A 22068-nucleotide genomic window follows, 5' to 3' on the forward strand; every position below is an offset into this window, starting at 1 on the left:
TCCTCTTTGGAGTTTTCTTGTACATCATGGTTTATCATTATTGAATGATAAAAACGTCCTAGTAGGGATGCATATATTCTCACAGAAACTGATATATGATGTCACATTATCTGAGTTCGTCCAGGTCTGTGGCTGCAGCTTCACTCCAGTCAGTGCAGTCAAAGCAGGCTTGTAGTTTCAGCTTTGTTTCATTAGTCCACCTCTTTACAGTATTAACTACAGGCTTAGCTGATTTTAGTTTTGAAATTCTTCTTGTACGGTTGGGAGAAGATGAACCAGACAGTGATAAGAGAGTCCTAAAGTTGTGCGTGGGACAGAGCGATATGCATCCTTTACAGTGGTGTAGCAGTGGTCCAGTATATTTCTGGACCAGTATATTTGGTATCATTCCATCCCTATCTTATGCTCTTAAAAATCTTGAAAGGATGGCTTAAATCCATTTTCAAGGACTAATTTCTTCAAAACCGAGTTCAGAAAAGAAAGCAAAAGATTTTCATATGTTATTAAAGGAATGTTCTGGGTAACGCCCTATTGACAGCATTTGTGGTATAATGTCCATTACCACAGAAAATTATTTCAACTCCTACCTGATAAAATGTTTTAGTGGCAAAGTTGAATAAATAGTCTCTTTAGAGGAGGGACTACTATTCCACGCAAATTAAGTTTTAGTTATGGTTTACCAATGCAATACATGCATTTTGGCTTTTTCTCAGACTGGTCTCATGAAAATTACCCAGCTATGGTGCCATTGTTGCAAAATCACTGGTAAACATCAGGAGACGAAGTTGGAAACAACAGTGGATGTGCACGTCAGGAGGGTGTGTGTGTGAGAAGGTCAAGAGATACCTGCATTTGTATACCTGCAACTTGAGTCTGAAGGCATATAAAGACACCTTTATGGGTCGAAACTCCTGAAGACAAACTCCTGTATGCGTGCACAGGCAAATGTAGTATACAGTACTTTGAAAGGCATGCACTCGTTTGCGTCTGCGTCAAAACAAATGTATACATTGGGCTTAAGGTTAATGCTCTATCAAGTTTTAACTCGACAAAACCTACCTCCAAACCCTAAACCTGAATGATAATGATACTGCAATTGCTGGAGCTACCACATCATTTTATGGTGCTTCCATGACACTTTTGGCTCACCGGTTTGACTCGCGTACCCATCATTTCAAAAGTAACAGGGTTTACGGAGTTGGAAATATTGGAAGTAACTTTGTATAACAAGGTTAGTAAACGATTCTATGACACTAGTCTCAGTTTAACAAATTAATGTGTAAAATTGTGTGGCTATACTTGTGCAACAGCTTTTTTTACTAAATTATTTTCTGTGGTATTCAGCATTATGCCACAGATATGGTCAACATTTTTTATTTGTATTAAAAGGACACCCAAAAAGTCCAGAACTGTCACAATTTTGGTGGAAAAGGGATATGTGAAAATGAGTCTGTGAGCTGGGGGGGATCATATTTCCTGCTGCCGCTCACAGCACCACGACCTACAGTAACCCACAGGGAACAGGGTTACTACAGGGCACTCCACTGTACTTAAAAAAAAAAAAAAAAAAAAAAAAAAAAACTTTATAAGCTACTGTGTGCAAAGTAGCCTTTGTCATTTGTCCTGCCCAAGAAACATAACTGTAGTTGATGTGTATATGAAAAAACACTTATAAAACCAGTATTGCAAAATGAATGTAACATGCCCTAGATTTTTATCGTTATATCTTAACACAGACATGCTCCAAAAAAAGATATGGCTAAAGTTGGGCATGGAACATTAGACACAGAAGAACAATCGCTTTTTTCCTAGTTATCTCACAGAAGATATTCGTACACCCACATACTCTAAAGAATGACAGGGAAAAAAAAACTCCTTTTTTCCCCACTGTACTGTAATATTTATTTTAAAACGTGTCTACCCACAAATGACCCTGAAATGTTCTCTCTCACAGCTTCCTCATATAATGCCATTTTTTATCATTCTAATGTGCATGCTACTCATACGCTGTGTGTTTATGTACCTCGTCTGTTCCTGCAGAATAAGATGAGGCTCCACAAAGAACTTCACTCTGAGTCGTAGTCTGCAGGGTGTGAGATTGTCCATCTGCTGGGAGATTCTGTTCCTCAGGTTCAGCCACAGGTTTTCTCCCTTGCTGCCAGAAAACTGCAGCCCGAAGTAATCAACTTCTATGATTCCTAGCTTCCGACATACCTATAGGGAAAGAGTGGGTTCTCTTTTAATCATTAGGCAATGGTAGGCAGCAAAGAATATTTCATAACTCTATTTTGCATACCAGGCAAACAATCCTAATCTCAAGCAGTAGCCATCTCATTCTCCAGTAAAAAAAAAAATAAAAATCTAAACATCCTAGATTTTGAGAAAACTAGGTAAAGTTAAGTTTAGCTGAGACACAAAAGTGCTTAAAGTAATAGTTCACCCAAAAATGAAAATGTTCTCATCATTTACTCACCCTCATGCCATCCCAGATGTGAATGACTTTCTTCTGCAGAACACAAATGAAGATTTTAGCAGAATATCTCAGTGGGTCCATACAATGTGACCAAAACTTGAAAGCTCTAAAAAGCAAATGAAGGCAGCATAAATGTAATCCATATGTCTCCAGTGATTTAATCCATGTCTTCTAAAGTGATTCAATCGGTTTTGGGTGAGTACAGACCAAAACACAACACCTTTTCACTGTAAATCTTGAAATCAGTAGTCTCCTTAGTGATCATGATTACAAGGTTGATTACACTTCCTAGCAACATCTAGCTCTCTTTGCATACGTCAAGCACTAGAAAGTGTAATCATAATCTTGAGACAGCAATGGCAAGATGTACAGTGAAAAAGGAGGTATATTTTGGTCTGTTCTCACCCAAAATCAATTGGATCACTTCAGAAGACAATGATTATAACACTGGAGACTTATGGATGATTTATATGCTTTTTGGAACTTCACAGTTTTGGTCACCATTCACTTGCATTGTATGGACCTACAGAGCTTAGATATTTTTCCAAAAATCTTCATTTGATTTCAGAAGAAGAAAGAAAGTCATAAACATCTGGGATGGCATGAGGGTGAGTAAAATGATGACAGAATTTTCTTTTTGGGTGAACTATCCCTTTAAGACTTGTTTTTAGAGAATGTGCATTGAATGTACGTTTTGTTCCATTGATATTTTTTTACTTATTGTTTTAAAAGGAATAGATGATACAAAAAGGAAAATACTGTCATCATTTATCACATCCAGCCTGAGTGATTTTGTTTTGGTCCACAAACAGAGATATTTTAAAGGCTGTATCAAAAACAGCAGCATGAATCATTAAAGCAGAAAGTGTCTAAGGGTTGTCTAAATACAGCAAAATGAATAATAAACGTAGTCAATATGACTTATTATCTTTATCTTATCTTATTGGCACTTCCACTTATTCAAACTTGGTGCATCACGATCGGCTACAAAACATGAGACCATAGCATTTGGCATTAATTAATTAATGTGCAAATATCCAAATAAAACTAAGCGTTACAGAGACTCATTTTCAGTGAATAAAAGACCATTTCAGTCTGTTTCTCCCTCAAAGCTAACGTATGCCATCAGAAGACTCGGAATATAGTGTACAAAACATATAGACTAGTTTTATGACACTTTAATTATGGATTTTGTCCTTTTTGGGTGTAGCCTAACATTCTCAGTCCCCCACTTTTGTTGTATGGAAAAAGAGTAGCTTGAACATTCTACCTAACATCCTCTTTATCCACTAAAGAAAGTAAGTCATGAATGTTTTGGAACAATATGAAGTTGATTAAATAACGACAGAATTCTAATTTGGGGTAAAAGGTTCCTTGAAGCCTCACTAAAAACCTCACTATACTGCATTGCTTATTTTTAATAGCCATTTTGCAGTGCAAGCCTGACATTGTTCACATGGACATTACATTAGGGAAAATGTAGCAGTTTATTGTAAACAAGACCAAAATCCAACAGTGTAGGCATATGCATGTGTGAATGGGTCAGAAGTCCAATTTAAAGGCAAATCTGAAGTAATATACTACAAAATGATGTTATTAGTGCACTATAATTTGGATAGAGAATACTCTGCAAAGCCAATGAAAACAGCCTGCAATGACACGCTGATACTTGCGGAATTAATGCATTAAACCAACCAAAGCCCCGTTAAGGAAAAATTCTGTGTTACACAAATTAACACACAAATGTCATCTGGCTCGTGCAAATTTGATTTCTTTGTTTTCCAAATTGCTGTCAGACTAAAACAATGGTTTAGGCTAATTTTTGTATAATAATAATAATAATATATATATATTTATATTAGGGCTGTCGATTTAACGCGTTAATTCAGTGTGATTAATTTGACAAGAAATAACGCGTTAAATTAATTAACGCAATTAATCGCAATGCCCCTGGACCATAATAAGGAAGATTCCTGAGAAATGCAAGCTTGCAGTACCACCTTTTTACTCTGTAAGTGAAGTTTCATCTGTATGAGCAACGCGCAATTTATACAGTGAAGAAAACAACCTTAAGTAGGCAGAACAACCCAAACATACGTTACGTTCTTGCGTTCAAAACACTTCAAGGAGCGCAAATGCGAACTAAGGGATCTCAAGATGTTGTTAAAGATTGAGTATTAAACTATATTTAACTTGACACAGTGGCCTAAACATTTTATGTTTATGACGCAACGCACCAGAGACGCTACACAAGCATGTCTGACGCAGGTGTAAATTGACAGGCTCTTAAACAAGCCCTCATAATAAATCTCCAACTGATAAATTAACTTGTGAAATGATTGCTGTGAACTGTGTGCCAATGATTGACTTATGACCAATAATATGGTTGTAAACAATACATTTTGTATTGTCTTATCAATGATTAACTCTTCTGCCAAAAGAATGTAATGCATTTTACTTATCTGAATATTTGTTATTATATATAAACAAATTTAATATTTAAAGATAACTATGTATAATTATATTCTGATATTAATATGTATAATCTTTATCGGTTGAATTATTGTTATATGAGGGGCTTTCTCAGCAAATATGTATATGCGATTAATTAATCGGGACACCCTGTAATTAATTTGATTAAAAATTGTAAGCGATTGACAGCTCTAATATATATATATATATATATATATATATACACACACACACACTATTATTATTATTATTATTATTATACACAATGCAAATGAGAAACTAAACAATTGTTTTAGTCTGACAGCAAATTATATAAATTTAAGATCTAGCTGTCTCTAAAATAGTTATATTAAAGTGTCAAAAAGTAGAAAGCTCAGTACACGAGCCAAACAACCACGCTGAAGCGATTGAACTTTAGTAACCTCCAGATGCCATTAGATCACACATGCAAAGAGCACGCTACTGTTTAGAGTAGCTCAAACAAACATTGTGTCCTTTAATACTTCATTTCTTTTCTTAGTATACATGTAGGTAGCCTAAACATGTATCATTAAACTGCTTGATTTAATGTGCAAACGGTGACCATGTCACAACAATGTTTTAAATTCATGCAAAATAACATCTCTCTCTTTTCCCCGAATAAGCACATCTAATCAAAGAGATGCAAAAAACAAAACAAAACAAAAAAAAACCCCATCAAGTTTCCATTGTGACACATCAACTCATTCGTTTGGCGCTCAGTCTATAGTTAATTTTTCTATATGAAATGAGGCATCATTGAACAAAATCCCATTTGTTTCACATTGACATTTTCAAGCATTATGTACCTTATTCAGACAGTCTTCTCCGTTCGCCTTTGCATCCACTTCAATCTCCATTACCACCGAATCCGGTCGAGTTACATGGCAAAGCATCTTGGAGAGGTGTTTTGTCTTTGGTCTACTCGTCCTTTGTGAAAAACACTAAAAACAGCTCTCACTGTTCTCCTCTCTAAGAACCCTACATCAGCGCTTGGTCACTTTCCTAAAGCCTTCTGTTTCTCTCGGAGTACAACGCTCTCTGCACTATATTAAACGAGCACTATCTAAGCACCGCCCACTTCCACAACAGCCAATCATATTATGCGGATCACAGCCTAGAGCCAGCGCTCTGACAGCAACAGCAAGTCCTGCTGTGTTCACTTAGCAGTGAATACTGTAGATGCCACTAGCGTCCCCTACCGGTGCATTATATTCTAATTGAAGATGCAGGAATTGTTTCACATTTACAATAGACAGACAGACAGACAGACAGATAGACAGACAGACAGATATACTTTTTTATAATATATTTTGTCACACAAAATTAAGCCTTCTAAGAGACCTATTCACTTGGTCCTTGACTGAGAGTCCCATCACGTGTTACCCCAGCAAATATCTCTCGAGTGAGAATGCCTGCTATCCTGTTCAGTGCCAGCGGACGGCTAGAGTGAGTGCCAGCATGCAACAGACTTGAGCTTACACTGCACATGTTTTATACATGTATGCCTGGAACATTCCCTGAGGAGCGTGTTGACACTGTGAGTGAGACATCACCCCAAAAGCCTCTCTGATGTATATTTAAGTTGCTAGAAGAAAACCGGGGGAAAAAAATAAATGCATTTAGAGAAATAGCATCTATGCCCCTTCCATTCTAATGTTCTGTATGTTATGTCAGAGCACATAGGGGTGTGTCTAGATTCTACAGTCCGGTGTGCAACCGCATTTAAGGTTATGGCTAGGGTCAGGGTCTGAGTTAGGATAAGAATTAATCATGTTTGATGGTAATGTTGCTAATGTTATTATGTTTAGTGGTCTCATTATCACAGTGATTAGCTTTCCCAACATAGACAAGCCTGTAGCAACTCCATATTGAAATGCATGTAAACACAGTCTGTTTTTTCTGCCTATATGATTCTAATCACTCCATTATTTTGACAGGGGTTGAGGCCTATCTTGACCTTGTAGGAAGAGTTCTGCAAGACAGTTGCCCAGAGTTCCAACACCTGTTCCCAAACTCCTCTCACTGATCCCTGAATACATCACATGCAGAGACTTTCCTCACGTTTGAGTGAACTAACCATTTCAGGCTGCTTGTAGAGGAAAACAACAAACGTGAGATGCCCAGTTGGATCTTTTCTGCTGACTGTAGCCTGCCCACGCATTGCCAGTTCAGAATTCTCTCTCTGTAAGGATTCACGACCAAACATGACAACAGTCTGACTAAATTTGTCTGCACAGACCATTTGGCCCTTTAAGTTAAGTTGTTGGTGCAAGATACTGGAATTTATAGGTTTCTGTAGGTTTTCTCTAAATACGTGGTTCTCAAATAATATAATGCAACAATATAATTGTGCATATTAAGAATAAACGCACATAGAGAGCATACCTCTTCTTAACAAGCAGTTTGATTTGAGTTATTGTTCATGTCAATGAATGGTTGCCTTACCAAGCACAGCTAAACACATCAACCCAGAAATGAGAGCATTGGGATTTAGATTAGCTGTATGATTGCTGATAGTTGTCCATCTGTGGTTTCCATGGATTTACAGCTGTACTTGCTGTACCTCTCTCTGTGGGTATGGGATGAAATTAATGAATGGTATTTCAATGATGCAATAGAGAAGCATGTGGCATTCCAGTCCTGAACCAAAGAATATTATAAAATAATGTCTAGAAATAATTGCATAACCAATTAATTATTAATTCAAGGAGCAACAACAACAAAAAAGAAAAGCTTTTGCTAGGATGCTGAGTACATTGGTCCAGCATCATTATGCCAATGTTGGAAATTTGGCAGTAATTTCTCTTTAATAGCTGAACAGCTTTCCAAAAACAGTTCTAATTGGCAAATTATCATATGGAAAAGTACTCTTAAAGACACAGAATGTCCAGTCCTCAATAGTTACGTTTGCCTCAATTACCCAAATAGGACATGCTCCTCGTTGGTCCTGGAACAACATTCCACTCCCCCAATTACATACAGTATATTCCACAACATGAGGTTTAGGTTAGGTTTAGGTACACTCATAGTAAAGTTCTTCATCGTTCTTCACTCAGAGCTAGAAAGAAGGTTGATAAAGCTGAGCAAAGATACACTGTTTTGAAACAAGTTTTGTAAAGAAAGACATTGATACTGCAAAGATTGATGTATAAAAGGGTGACAAATCTGCACTCCTGTGTGTTCATGTTGACTGATCTCGACTGAGTGAAGAAATTACCTGGAAAAAGATGTTGGTGTCAAATAGGTGGGGCACCGGGTAAGACCCACCTATGAGGTGGACCAATAGGAGTAAGAAGAAATTTAAGAGCCAACATAAAGTTTTCCTAAAAGTTCATACTGGCGAGCTGTTTTGAAGCACTGAGAAAAAATCGAAAACCCCTTTCTTTTTGGGCAGATTTTGTTTTTATTTTCTAAATGACATCAAACCAGTTCATTTTACAATTTCACTAGAAGTCTATTGCTGCCTTTAGGGTTGTTGGGGTTACGGATAGAGTTAAGGGGGTTGCAAACCAGATGCGTCTGTCAGACAACATGGTGCGTTCTAAAATTTGAAACATCTGTTTTCAATGAAGGTACATACACCGCCACTGACACTCACCATCTGCCGGCAGCGCCCATCTACGAATCTAGAGGCTGCTCAAACTTGCAGATTTTCAGTTAAATTAGATCCAAATCATTATAAAAGGACATATATTATTTACTCTTGCATTGATCATTCTTGAAAAAGGAAAAATCATTGGTAACTCTTGTGTGTATTGTCTGCAGCATTGACATGCCACGTGTTTGATACATGTGCTGTGTCCTAGCCGCAGTGTCCGGTGTGCGACTTCCTTTAGGGTTATGATTATGGCTAGGGTCAGGGTCTGAGTTAGGATAAGAATTAATCATGTTTGATGGTAATGTTGCTCTTGTTATTATGTTAAGTGGTCCCTTTATCACAGTGGTTAGCTTTCCCAACAAAGACAAGCCTGTAGCAACTCCATTTCGAAATGCATGTAAACACAGTCTATTTCTAATCACTCCATTATTTTGACAGGAATGGAGGCCTATCTTGACATTACATCATATTATTCTGATAGAAACACACTTCCAGTATAAAGAGAAGCTCAGGATCTGTCCCCACATTTGCAAATTAGGCCACTGTGGGAGGGCGGAGGGCGGGGCCAGGTTGTGATTATACACACCCGGTCCCTTATCAGGCTAATTAAGCCTCCGAGAGGGATAAAGGCCGATGGCAGACGGCAGGCACGTGCGGGGGGGGGGGGCGTTGGGTGCTTGAGCACCTGCCCCTTTGCCCCCAAAGTGCCCTTTTGTCAAAGAAAAAAATTCCTCTTATTTTTATTTATTAAAGGCCCTTTTGTGAATGCCTGCCTATGCCAAATCTAAATATTAGTAAAATGTATGATTAATAATTTAGCCTTAAATAAAATGATCCAGATGATGACCTTTCACCTGACGACGACCTCATCCGACCGGGACTATTCCTCACGCCGTACGGCCGCAGCACGCGCATTTTTTAATTACCGGAAGATATCTTCAACACCGCGACCGCGGCAGCTGGTAAGTGGGGATTCATTCCCAGTGAAGTGATTTTGAGGTTTATTTACTTATTATTATTATTATTATTATTATTATTATTATTATTTTACAAGAACGACGTGAAGAGAGCATGCAGATATGTTGTATATATTGCTGTGTGTAGCCTGTAGAAGTAACGTTAAGTTAGCTTGCTGTTTGAGGGAGAAAAGTTTCACTCACAGGCGTCGAGGGGTCTTGTCTTTTTATGCCTTTTGACTAAATTATTATTATTATTTCAGTATTTATTTTAAAAAAATGTAGAGTGCCTTAAAATAATTATCACAACAACACTGATAAGGCTTATACTGATTTTCTCATTCTCTGAATTATCATTATAAAAATAAAACAATTCAGAACAGGATTAAAATATAATTATATTTTAAATGACAAAAATATTTTCTTTCCACAACAGCAAAGACCACTATTCAGAGACGCTTTAAAGGAGGAGATAATTCCAAATGGGAAATATTGCATGCCTTCCATTGCCTGACAGTCCCAGAGAACTGGAAAACAGCTAGCATTCCAACAGCAGCACTCCAAGCTGTGAAGAAACTGTGCCAGTTCTACAATATTGAAGATGAAGACAAATTGCAGACAGAATTGAAGGTCTTCCATACGTCATACTCATGCCCACCACCAGCCAATGTGTCTTCTATTCTGTCAGTTGTCAAGGAAAACAATGCACATCTAGTTTTCCCCAACATGACTCTGCTGCTGAAGACATATGGCACACTTCCGGTGTCCACAGCAACTGTGGAACATTCCTTCTCAAAACTGAAGCTTGTGAAAACCAAACTTCGCAGCCTTTGCAAAGAGGAGAGATTGTCTGACCTTCTTCTGTTGGCCATTGAGAAGGACATTCCAATTAATGACAATAATGTCATTAACATTTTTAGGGACATGGCCAACAGGAAATTTCTGTTATAAAAGTCTACAACAACTCATCCTCCACTTATTGGTAAGATTAATGCTACACTGTGATTTTTAGTAGGTGCCAACAGAATGAACACACATACACATTTTAGTTTCTTTATTTATATTTTTGATTAGACATAATCAATCAAAATCCAACTACATCTCAAATTCACAATGCAACATGAAATCATGATCACAGTATTGTGTACCGTAGACAGACAAGCACACACACACCTCTGTCTATATAGATGTTTGTGTCTCACTCTCACCTCTGCCATGGCCACCATCATCCTATCCCCCATTAATGTTTTTTTTTTTTCTCAGATAATTTTACTTTTTTGAATCTGGTATCTTATTTTCTCTACCTGCAGCTCTTGGTGTGCAGCAGCCTCTGTGAGCATCTCCCTCTTATTTTCTTGGAGCAGTCAGCCTTGGCAGGTCAGTGAGCCAGTTCCAAACACACTCAGCAATCTTTACATCTTGTCATGGTAACATAACAATTGTTTAATCAGCTAATATATCTCCTATATGTTTGTTGTTTTAATGTCTACAGTCTCTCAGATCAACTCCAGTATTAGCAGCAACAACAAACGCAAAGGCAGCATACTCACTCAAGGAATTTAGTAAGATTTTACCAGAACAGGTATCACATTAATGTAAAAAATCTGTTGTATTTGCTGTAAAATAAAATTGCTGTACTTTTTGTAAAATTGCACCGCGCTATTTAAAGCCTTGTTCTATGTGCCCCTTTTATACTTTGAGCACCTGCCCCTCCAAAGGTCTCTGCACGGCCCTGGCAGACGGTGGTGCGAGAGAGAGAGAAATAGTTTACGGACATGTCCGTCATGTGTGTGTTTGTCTTTTAGTTTAAGTTATTCATTAAAATATTATTTATATTATCAAGCCGGTTCTCGCCGCCTCCTTTCCATTGAACTATGTTACAGCCACCATTACTACCTTTCACATCAACATCAAGCTCTGAGGAATTTAAATATATTTCTTACTCTCCTGCTGGCTCCACTCGTCCAGTTGATGAAATGGACTGTCCTGAGTTTAAATAAAATTTCAATGACAAGTAGTTTTATCCATAGACAGTTTATAAAATGTACTAAATTAAAAACTGAAGAGATCAAATCACAAGAAGCTAACATTTGATATACAAAGGACATACTTTCCTCATAAAAAAGTTGTATTCATAAATTTTTTTTAAAGTACTTCTGAAAGATATGTTTAAGCTGATCTCTCACATGAGTTAAATGATAAATGAGATAAATAACTGATCACATTGTGAATTTGGCAAAGTTGGTCGAAATGTTTACTGCTGAAATCAGATCTGAGTTTACCGATATTTGAATCACTGCCCCCAGTGGTCAAAACTGGAAGTGCGTGAACTCCAGGTGAAATATCCACAGTGTCAACAAAAGTGATTTTATTATAATAGAGTCAACAGGAATACATATTTTATTAACCGTACCCCCAAACACAAATCCCAAACCTAAACCTAACCATCAGTGGACTAAAAATGATATTTTAGAGCGAATATTCAACCTCTGAAATTGCACTCACCATTGGACCACATGAATGCATAGAGGATTCTCCAGTCTCAAAGGACCCTTGCTCGGCAACCATCTTGGTTTTTGCTACTGGCAACCTGCTGAACTCTGACTCCCCCAATGATAAATATACTTTTAAAGACTCAGGATTGAAGGGAGGCTCCTGTACCAAGACACATACAAACAGGGCCAGAAAATGGTGTCTGTCATGTCTTCTGTGGCAATGTGTCCAATGGAGGAGGCCAAACTGAGATTTTGTCTTCTGCAAATAGTTTTTTTGCCCTCAATATAACATCCAGACCACAAAATCAAATGTGCATGCAACTCACATTTATTATAACTCACATTTCTAGTTATTTTGTGAGTTTTTTTCATGTTTTCATGAACAGCGTTTTTAAACAGTAAAAGTTATGATAACACTCAGAATCATGTTAATTGTAGGTATGACATTGATAGGATATTGGTCTTGGTGGACTACCCTTTACATACTGTACTGTAACGAGGTTAAAAAGGGGAAAGGAGGAGGCTGGAACCGGCTGAACAGTCAAAGTATTATTTGAATAAGAACTTAAACAAAAAGACACAAATATAAACACACACGGCAGCTGCATGTGGCTCTCTCTCTCTTGTACTTCCACATCTGACTCTGCTTTATCCCTCTCCTTGGCTGTTTAGCCCGATTGGGGGCCGGCCATAAAATCTCACGGCCCCGCCCTCCTCCTCATCACATGTACACATCAACCATATGGTCATGGATGATTTTGAAAAACTCTGGTATACAAGTAGTTTTGTATTACTCATATATATTTATCATGTTTTTAAAGTTTAACCTATATCCTATATATGGTGATGCAATAAAAAAAAACAAATTCACACAAACAAAAGTCTAAAATATGGTTGAGAAGTGAGTTAAAGGGTTAAAAGTGAGTAAATATCAAATTAAACAAAATCTCGCTTTTTCACTAAGGAAAACAATTGTGCTTTAAGCGTCAAAAAGTAATAAAACAAACAATTTGTTTCGCAAGATGGAAGAAATTGACAGCATGCATGTATTTTACATTTTTAGACAATCGTTATCATGGAAATTCAGAATAGGGGTCGTATAGGGTTTCTGTTTCAAAGGACAACTAATGGTGCATTCAAATCATGTCGAAATTATTGTATTAGCAATTTGAGTGCACATCAATGCCATTGCAAAGTTGTAATTACCAGTGAGGAACTCTGTATTTTCTTTGAGCCCATGACTTTCCGAGTTGGCAGCATATTGATTGATCATTTATCATGGTGGAAGCAAATTGGTATTGGTTCAGTTTGACTTGTGGATTTTGACTGTAAAGTTTAGTTTGTATACATGTTTTGTACTGATAATGGGGAATAGCAATACATTTTGCCAGAAATAAGACTCATTTGGCTGGTTTATGAAGTCACTGGCGTGTGCAATACAACTACATTTCCCATCATTATTTATGGTGGCAGAAGAATGCTAAGATAGATGGATAACACATCAATCACACAATTAATTCATTTTGTTGCATTAGTGTTAAAAAAGGTTTTTGTCACTATATGAGAAAGAGAGAAAGAAATGTCTTGGTTACTGTCGTAACCTCTGTTCCCTGATGGAGGGAACGAGACGTTGTGTCGAGGAAGTGAAACTAGGGAGCCCTTGAGAGCCCGAAGGCCAACGAGAATTGGCAAGTTGAATTTGCATCTCACTCCCCCGACATACAGGTATAAAAGGGAGGCCAGCAGGCAAGTTCATTCAGGTTTTGCACTGAGGAGCTGAGACAAGGTCCCGGCCATTACAGCGGTAAAGTTCTGTCTGTGGCAAAAGGGACACAATGTCTCATTCCCTCCATCAGGGGATCGCCAGCCATTTTCTCTCCGTAGAAAAATAGATTCAGCTGGGGCCTAAAAAAGAGTGGCAACTACACCATACGGGCCCAATGGCCGGACATGGGAGAGGCGCTGTGGTAAGTTCTGCCTTTCTTGGGGGGGAGATTCTATAACACAGCGACTGGGGCAGAGAGGGCTCTGCCAAGGGAGACGCGGGTCTACCACAAGGAAGGGGGAGACCGTGCCACAGAAGATACATCACAGTAGGTTAACAGGGAAACCGAAAAACTGTGGAGCACTTACCCCGGTACAGGGTATGTAGCACAATTACTGGGTCTGACCACGAATTCCTCCGCAGAATTCGTGAGTCAGAGTGCTAGGAGGAAGAACATCCAGGGTTCACAAGCCGTGAACCCGCACGGGAGAGAAGAGTGCACGGCTTCAACTTCTTGGAGGGGAAAGGCGCTATGCACAAGCGGTACACCCGGCCAGCTCTCCGTGAAATGAAACTTACTTACCTGCTCGCACCTGAAAGAACACAAGACGAGACCAGCTCAACCCGGAGATTTTAAAACCTCGCAAAGGTATTGGGTGTTGCCCAGCCCGCTGCCCTACATATGTCTGCTAGAGAGGTGCCATTGGCCAGTGCCCACAAGGTAGGCCAACGTTATGGCGTCCATGACACAGTGGACAAGCCTCTGTTTGGAGACAGAGTTCCCTTTCACTGTCCACCAAAGCAGACAAAGAGCTGTTCAGAGCATATAAAGCTCAGCGTGCAATCCAAATTGATGTTCAAAACGTGCACCGGACACAGCAACGATAAGGCTGGGTCTACCTCCTCTGGGGGCAGCGCTTGTAGGCTCACCATTTGATCCCTAAAAGGGGTCGTGGTAACCTTTGCCAGGTAGCCCAGTCGGGGTCTGAGGATCACGTGAGAGACTTCCGGGCCAAAATGTAGGCACTCTTCGCTGACAGAGAACGCTTGCAGGTCCCCAACCCTCTTGATGGAAGTGAGCGTGGTCGGGAGGGCAGTCTTCAGATAGGCTGCCTTTAACTCAACTGACTCGAGGTGCTCTTCACGTAGAGGTCCCATGAAGGAAAGAGAAGCGGTCTAGGAGGGTTCAGCCTCCTGGCGCCTGTCAGGAACTTGATGATCAGGTCGTGCTTACCGAGGGACTTACCTTGAACCACGTCGTGGTGTGCCGCTATGGCAGCTACGTAGACCTTGACAGTGGAGGGGGACAGCTGCCCATTCAACATCTCTTGCAGGAAGGCAAGCACTGACCCGACTGCGCAGCTCTGGGGGTCTTCATTCTGGGAAGAACACCACTTAGCACAGACACGCCACTTCAGGTAATAGAGCTGCCTTGTAGAAGGTCCTTCCTCAGGGGAAGGCCCTGAGCGGCACACCGACCCGAGAAACCAGTCATCCAGCCGCGAGTGATCAGGGGCGGGCGGAGGGTTCCACTCAAGCCCGACACTCGCAGCAGCCTGGGAAAGCATGGAAGTGAGTTCAGCGTCCGCCTCAGATCGGGATACCACACCCGAAGGCGGCAGTCCGGTCGAGTCTTCAGCATTTTACACCACTAGGATGCCCTCCGATGCAGTGATCAACATCTTGCATCATGATCGATCGTCTCTCCCGGGTCTCAGCCTCCGGGAGAGACATTAGGCTGGCACTGATGCGAGTTGCCTGTCTCATCCCAGAGGTGGACAAAGTGCGCTGTGGGGTGGGCGGCCCATGGGGAATTACCCGGCGGGACCATACCCAGTGAAGCCCTCTAAACATCTACAGCGTCAGCCACATCACAGGGGGACGGCTGAATATGTGCTCCCTCGAATGAAGGAGAGCACATAAGAGCCGTGAAGTGGCCATGGTAATGTTCTCGCTGTGAGAACATGAACCATCCACGAATGCTTCCTCAATGTGACATTGGCCCAGACACGTGAGGCAGTGTTTGTGACCATCAGAGGTGGAGAGGTAACGACCGCATCCAGGAACTACACAGAGACGGAACGGCAACTTTAAATAGATGCATCTTTTAAAGGATATTCAATGTCACTGTGCACACTCTTTTATAGAAAAGAAAAACTGTTTGAGAAGCGATGTCGAAGCGCCCAGGGGTGTAGTCTGCAGTGGAGAGCAGAGTGGAGAGAGACCAACAGCAACGCTCTGAGAGGGAAGTTGAATGAGTGAGCAGACGACTTCAGCTTGCTGTAGTGCGACTGCTTGGCTCCGAAGAACAAATCTGAATGAACTTGCCTGCTGGCCTCCCTTTTATACCCGTATGTCGGGGGGAGTGGCATGCCCTAGTGTCACTTCATCAACACAACGAGGAGTGAGTGACAGAAGGGGAACATGAAATAGAAAAATGGATACAGTAATTCCGACTATAATCAACTGAACGCACATCACATCATATTTATTACTTCTGACCTTGTAAGTACGAAGGTACTTCCCAGGAGTACTTTAAAACAGCATTATACACATTGAGTAGTTTTAATAAGCTGTGTGCAAAAGTATATGCTCTTTTCCCAATTTCAGGTACTATACACCTCACTGACAAAAAGACAAAGCTACAAAGCACATACTCTCATAAACTTATATTCATAAAGCTTAAGAATTTTTGGCAGACAAAACACGTTTTATTTTACTGGAGAGAATTATCAATGGAGATGGAGGCTATTAGGAATATTCCATAATTCAGACGTATTTTATATTCTGCTCTTGGAGTGTGACAGAGTGTAAAGCATATGATTCAACCGCCTTGAATCTGCCAGAGGGATCATAGGCTGCAGAAAGCAAGAAAGCAGCAAAGAGACAGGGAGGGAAAAGAAAGAACCACCTTTTGACAATACAACCAGGCAGCAACAAATATTTTCTGATTAACTGTCAAAGGTAGAGCCATCCCAGAAGGAAATGTTATTGTTCAGAAACGTCGTGGAGTACTCAGTGACCTTAAATTTCAGTATCAATTTTGTCTCAGATGTTTCTATAAAATATCCTTAATAATAAATGTAGAGTCAAAAATGACATACAGTAAGAGTGTAAAAAAGTTGCCTGGTAGAGGGAGCTCTGGCTTGGTTGATCATGTCTATGACAGCAGGTGGTAGGTCACTTAGATCTTCCGCATCCCATCCAGGGGCCAGACGTGGAGGTTCCAGAGTTCTGGGCGCGGATGCCAGAGTGTGCCCCGTCCTTGAGAAAGAAAATCCTTCCTCAGGGGCATTTGCCAGGGAGGGGCTGTCGCGAGGAGCGTGAGATCCGAGAACCAAGTCCGTGTGGGCCAGTAGAGGGCCACCAGAATGACTTGTTCCTCGTTCTCCCTGAACTTGCACAGCACCCGTGCAAGTAGGCTCACTGGGGGAAATGCGTACTTGCTCAAGTCTGGAGCCAGCACCGAATGCAGTCTCATATGCATCAATCCCAGTGAGTTTGCTCTATTCCCAGTTGACCTGAAGCCCTCGTCGGCTCTCGAGAGTGGGCAAGGATGAGCCAGTCGTCGAGGTAATTGAGTATGCAGATTCCCACTGGGACAGGGACAAGCCGAAGGGGAGGACCTTGTACTGTTACGCCTGGCCGTCGAACGTGAACCGTAGGAAGGGTCGGTGTCAAGGCAAGATAGAGACATGTAAGTACGTGTCCTTCAGGTCTACCGCTGCGAAACAATATTGATGCTGTATGCAAGTTAGAATGTGTCTTTGCGTGATTATTTTGAACGGGATTTTGTATAAGGCCCGGTTGAAAACTGGAAGTTAGAGCCATGCGGCCAAGCTCTGATGATCATTTTTTATATACCGGAGCAGAGCAGATAGTGTGGCATCGGGAGGCAAAAGCGCATCCTGAGGACATTCGAGAGACGGGGGCGTGCACTTCCTGCGGGGCACTCAACACTGGGGCTGAGAGCTGGGCCCAGGTTGGGGCGGAGCTGCACGTCGTTTGGAAGCCACAGGAGGATGCCCTCGGCGAGCAGACGGAGCACGGCCTGCGCTGGTGTGGCGGAGGGGCATAATGTGGGAAATGGCCTCCGTCTGTTTCTTCACCGCTGAGAACTGCTGGGCGAAGTCCTCCAAGGTGTCGCCAAATAGACTGAACTGGGAGACGGGGGCATTAAGGAAGCGTGCTTTGTCCACATCCTGCATCTCGACCAGGTTCAGCCACAGATGATGCTCCTGGACCACGAGGGTGGTCAACGCCTGCCCGAGTGTCCACGCTGTGACCTTCGTGGCCCTGAGGGCAAGGTCAGTCGCATAGCGCAGTTCCTGCAACACGTCAGGGTCAGGACTACCCAAGTGCAGATCTCTGAGTGCCTTGGCCTGGTGAACTTGCAGGAGGGCCATGGCATGCAGATCGGAGGCGGCCTGTCCAGTGGCGCTGTAGGCTTTGGTGGTTAGTAACGGTTACGTCCCTATTTAGTCTAGGGTTGAAGGAACATATAACAGAATAAAATCAAAGAAATAAATGATGTGATGTGATGTGTGGAGGCAGCAAAGTTCAGCTCCCAACCCCAATACTTTAACAAGGATAACCCAAGACAAACTCAAAAGCAAACAAGGGGTTTTATTCTTATGAGTGATGGAGGATTTCAAGGCTTCAAGAGGGGGAAAAGGAGAAATAACAAACATAAACCCTCTAACTATTAAGGTGGAAAACTAACTAGGCTACACAAGAAAAGAAAAGGAAAAATACAATAAATACTCTAACTCCCTGACTAACTTAACCAGGAGAAAACAAGATACAATAAAGAAAAAACACCCACCTCTCTACCAATCCTTTCTCCAAAGACTTAACATAGTAATACTAATAATAAAGACTTTAACACAGATAAATATTAGTAAATAATAACTTACAACATAACAAGAAACTCTTGTTGTAGGCACCAATTACCACAAGAGTGTTCAACAAGATGACACTGAAAAGGATCAATCAACTAAATATAATTAAGAAGAACATTTCAATAGAACTTCGGGGTTGAGATTTGGAACCACACGATGCAGCCTCCACACACACACACACAGGTCTATGGAATCATGCTGCTTAAATCCCCACAGCTTCCTCTCCTCCTCCAATCACATCAGGTTACCAATCATTGGAGTCAGGTGGCAGCCATTAATTCCTGCTTATGGTACAGAGAGTGAGAGAGAGAGAAACGGGAAGAAAGAAAAGAAAAAGAAACAACAAACCCAATACGTCTTTGGACGTAACACCCTCACCACAAAAGACTACGGCCATAGGCTGTAATACACACAACATTCAACTGCACAAGTCTTAATTACCCAGAACATAAGTTCTTGACAAAGCATCTGCTACAACGTTGTCATCTCCCTTTTTATGCCGGATATCAATGTTATACCCTTGCACAATAAGAGACCAGCGCATTAGTCGTTGATTAGAATTGGACATTCTCAAAAGAAACACCAAGGGATTATGATCAGTGTACACTGTAATAGGGCTATTACTTCCACCCAAATACACTTCAAAATGTTGAAGTGCTAGCAATAAAGCTAATGCCTCCTTCTCAATTGTACTGTAATTCAGTTGACTCTTGGAAAACTTCCTAGAGAAAAAGATACAGGATGTTCAATGCCCACTGGGTCCTCCTGCATCAACACGGCTCCAGCTCCGGTAGCACTGGCGTCCACCTGCAACTGGAAGGGGAATGCAAAATTGGGAGCAGAGAGAACAGGAGCAGTACACAGAAGGTCTTTAGCAGCGTTAAAAGCACGGGTACACTCTAAGGTCCATACAAATGTCCTAGATGTACTTAGGAGGACAGTAAGGGGTGAAACAATGGCAGAAAAGTTTCTGCAGAAGCCACGATAGTATCCGGCCATTCCTAAAAAACGTCTCAACTCACGCTTGTTAGTCGGGGTGGGGAACTCAATAATTGCAGAGACCTTAGCCTCTACTGGTCACACCTGACCCTGTCCCACACATTTACCTAGATATACAACCACAGCTTTCACAAATTCACATTTTGCTAAATTTAAGGTTAGTGAAGCATCAGCTAACCGTTCAAACACCTCCTCCAACCTGATCAAGTGATCCTCCCATGAATCAGAGTACACCACCACATCATCTAAATAAACTTCAGTATTCTGCAGTCCTGCCAATACCCTGTTCATGAGTCTTTGGAAGGTGGAAGGTGCATTTCTCATACCAAACGCCATGACAGAGTATTGCAGGAAGTTATCAGGTGTAACAAATGCGGAAACTTCTGAAGCACGAGGTGTTAGAGGGACTTGCCAATATCCTTTTAGCAAGTCCAGTTTTGTGACGTAGCGTGCACTACCAACTCGATCTACACAATCCTCCATTCGCAGGAGTGGGAAGGAATCTGGCTTGGTCACAGAATTAAGCTTACGATAATCGGTGCAAAATCTAAAAGTGGAGTCAGACTTAGGTATCAATATACAAGGTGAACTCCATGGACTTTGGCTAGGCACAGCCAATCCATTATCAAGCAGATAGTGGACCTCAGATTGCATAACACCACGTTTCCGTGGGTTCACTCAGTAAGGATGTTGCTTACTTGGTGGACTATTACCAACATCGATGTCATGACATAATACAGTAGTTTGAGATGGAACATCGGCGTAAAGGCTGGGATATTTACCAATCAAACTACTAATGATTTCAAACTCACTTGGAGACAAATGAGAGAGGCAAGATTTCAAATTACCCAAAACAACAGAATTCTGCAGATGAGCACATGACGTTTGAGTATCTTTTACCATTAACCCATCCTCCTCAGGGCAATACACTGGTGGCACCACTAGGGTAGCAACAGACACTGGCTTAGAGGAATTCACTTTACTTACATCCCGTACAATGTAAGCTTTTAACCTGTTCACATGACATACTCTGCTTTTGCATCTCCGATCAGGAGTACAGATCACATAGTTAGTATCACTTAGCTTACTCTCTACTGTGTAAGGCCCAGAGAACCTAGCCTGCAATGCAGATCCAGGTACAGGAAGCAGGACGAGCACAGCATCACCAGGCTGAAAAGTACGTGCCACACTCTTACAATCATACTGCACTTTCATCTTCGTCTGGGAGTTAGCAAGGTGAGCCTTAGCAATCTCACAGGCTTTGTGAAGTCGTTCCCGAAAAGAACTGACATAATCGAGGACAGTCATAGGTGAAGAACCCTGAGACAGCAACTGCTCACTAATCAACTTGAGAGGACCTCTTATAGTGTGTCCAAACACCAGCTCTGCTGGACTAAAACCCAATGACTCCTGGACACTCTCCCTTGCAGCAAACATAATCAATGGTAAACCCTCAACCCATTCCCTACCGGTCTCGATACAAAATTTTCGGAGCATCGACTTAAGAGTTTGATGGAATCTCTCCAAGGCACCTTGTGATTCCGGGTGATAAGCACTAGACAATTGGTGCTTAATCCCAAACTCATTCAACATCTGTGAAAATACTTTAGACGTGAAATTAGTGCCTCGATCTGACTGGATCACCTTCGGTAACCCAAAGGTAGAGCAAAACTTAATGAGCTCTCGAACAACTGTTCTAGCTTTGAGAGTGCGGAGAGGCACTGCCTCAGGATAACGGGTCACAGCACACATAATAGTCAACACATATTGGTGACCCGACTTTGACTTCGGCAAGGGCCCTACACAGTCAATAATTAACTGCTCGAATGGTTCCCCAAGAACTGGTATTGGATTCAATGGAGCGGGCGGAATGGTTTGGTTTGGATTTCCAGCAAATAAACATATAGGACAGGAACGCACAAATTTGGACACAGATGACTTTAGGCCTGGCCAAAAGAAATATTTGGAAATGCGATGAAAAGTTTTTGTCACACCTAAGTGACCTGATAGAGCATTCTCATGAGCTAATCACAACACCTGTGAACGATACCCAGAAGGCAAGACTATTTGGTGAACCTCTTGCCACTTCAAATCAGGACACTGGGGCTTCCATCTACGCTTCAGTACACCATCCTCCAAAAAGTAAACTACCCCAGCTTCCGACGCTTGCATAATGTCCACCACAGCATCCATGCAAGATGCTAGGGAAGAATCAGAAGACTGAGCAACAATTAAATCCTCCCTACCAACTTTTAAAGCAAGTTCTGGTATCGCACCCATTTCAACAGGTTCTGAAACCAAATCAGGTACCACACTCAGCTCACATTTCTCACCGTTAGGCTGAGATGTGTGCTTCTGCCAAAGCCACATGTTTGGGCTTGGCAGAAG

The 22068-nt window shown here is 41.3% G+C and overlaps 1 protein-coding gene across 1 annotated transcript in view; it reads right to left on the reverse strand.

Annotated features, from left to right (window-relative positions):
* Positions 1–5975, reverse strand: part of LOC127650016 (E3 ubiquitin-protein ligase MYLIP-A-like) — a 31292-nt gene extending 25317 nt beyond the window's left edge. Inside the window, exons 1-2 of the mRNA XM_052135127.1 lie at positions 5773–5975; positions 2024–2214 (exon numbers count right to left, since the gene is read on the reverse strand). Coding sequence (XP_051991087.1) covers positions 2024–2214; positions 5773–5859 — 278 coding nt within the window. The 5' untranslated portion in view covers positions 5860–5975. The remainder of the gene's footprint in view (positions 1–2023; positions 2215–5772) is intronic.
* Positions 5976–22068: the final 16093 nt, after the last annotated feature.

The sequence above is a fragment of the Xyrauchen texanus genome, chromosome 10 (assembly GCF_025860055.1).
Source record: "Xyrauchen texanus isolate HMW12.3.18 chromosome 10, RBS_HiC_50CHRs, whole genome shotgun sequence".
In the NCBI taxonomy this organism is placed as follows: domain Eukaryota; kingdom Metazoa; phylum Chordata; class Actinopteri; order Cypriniformes; family Catostomidae; genus Xyrauchen; species Xyrauchen texanus.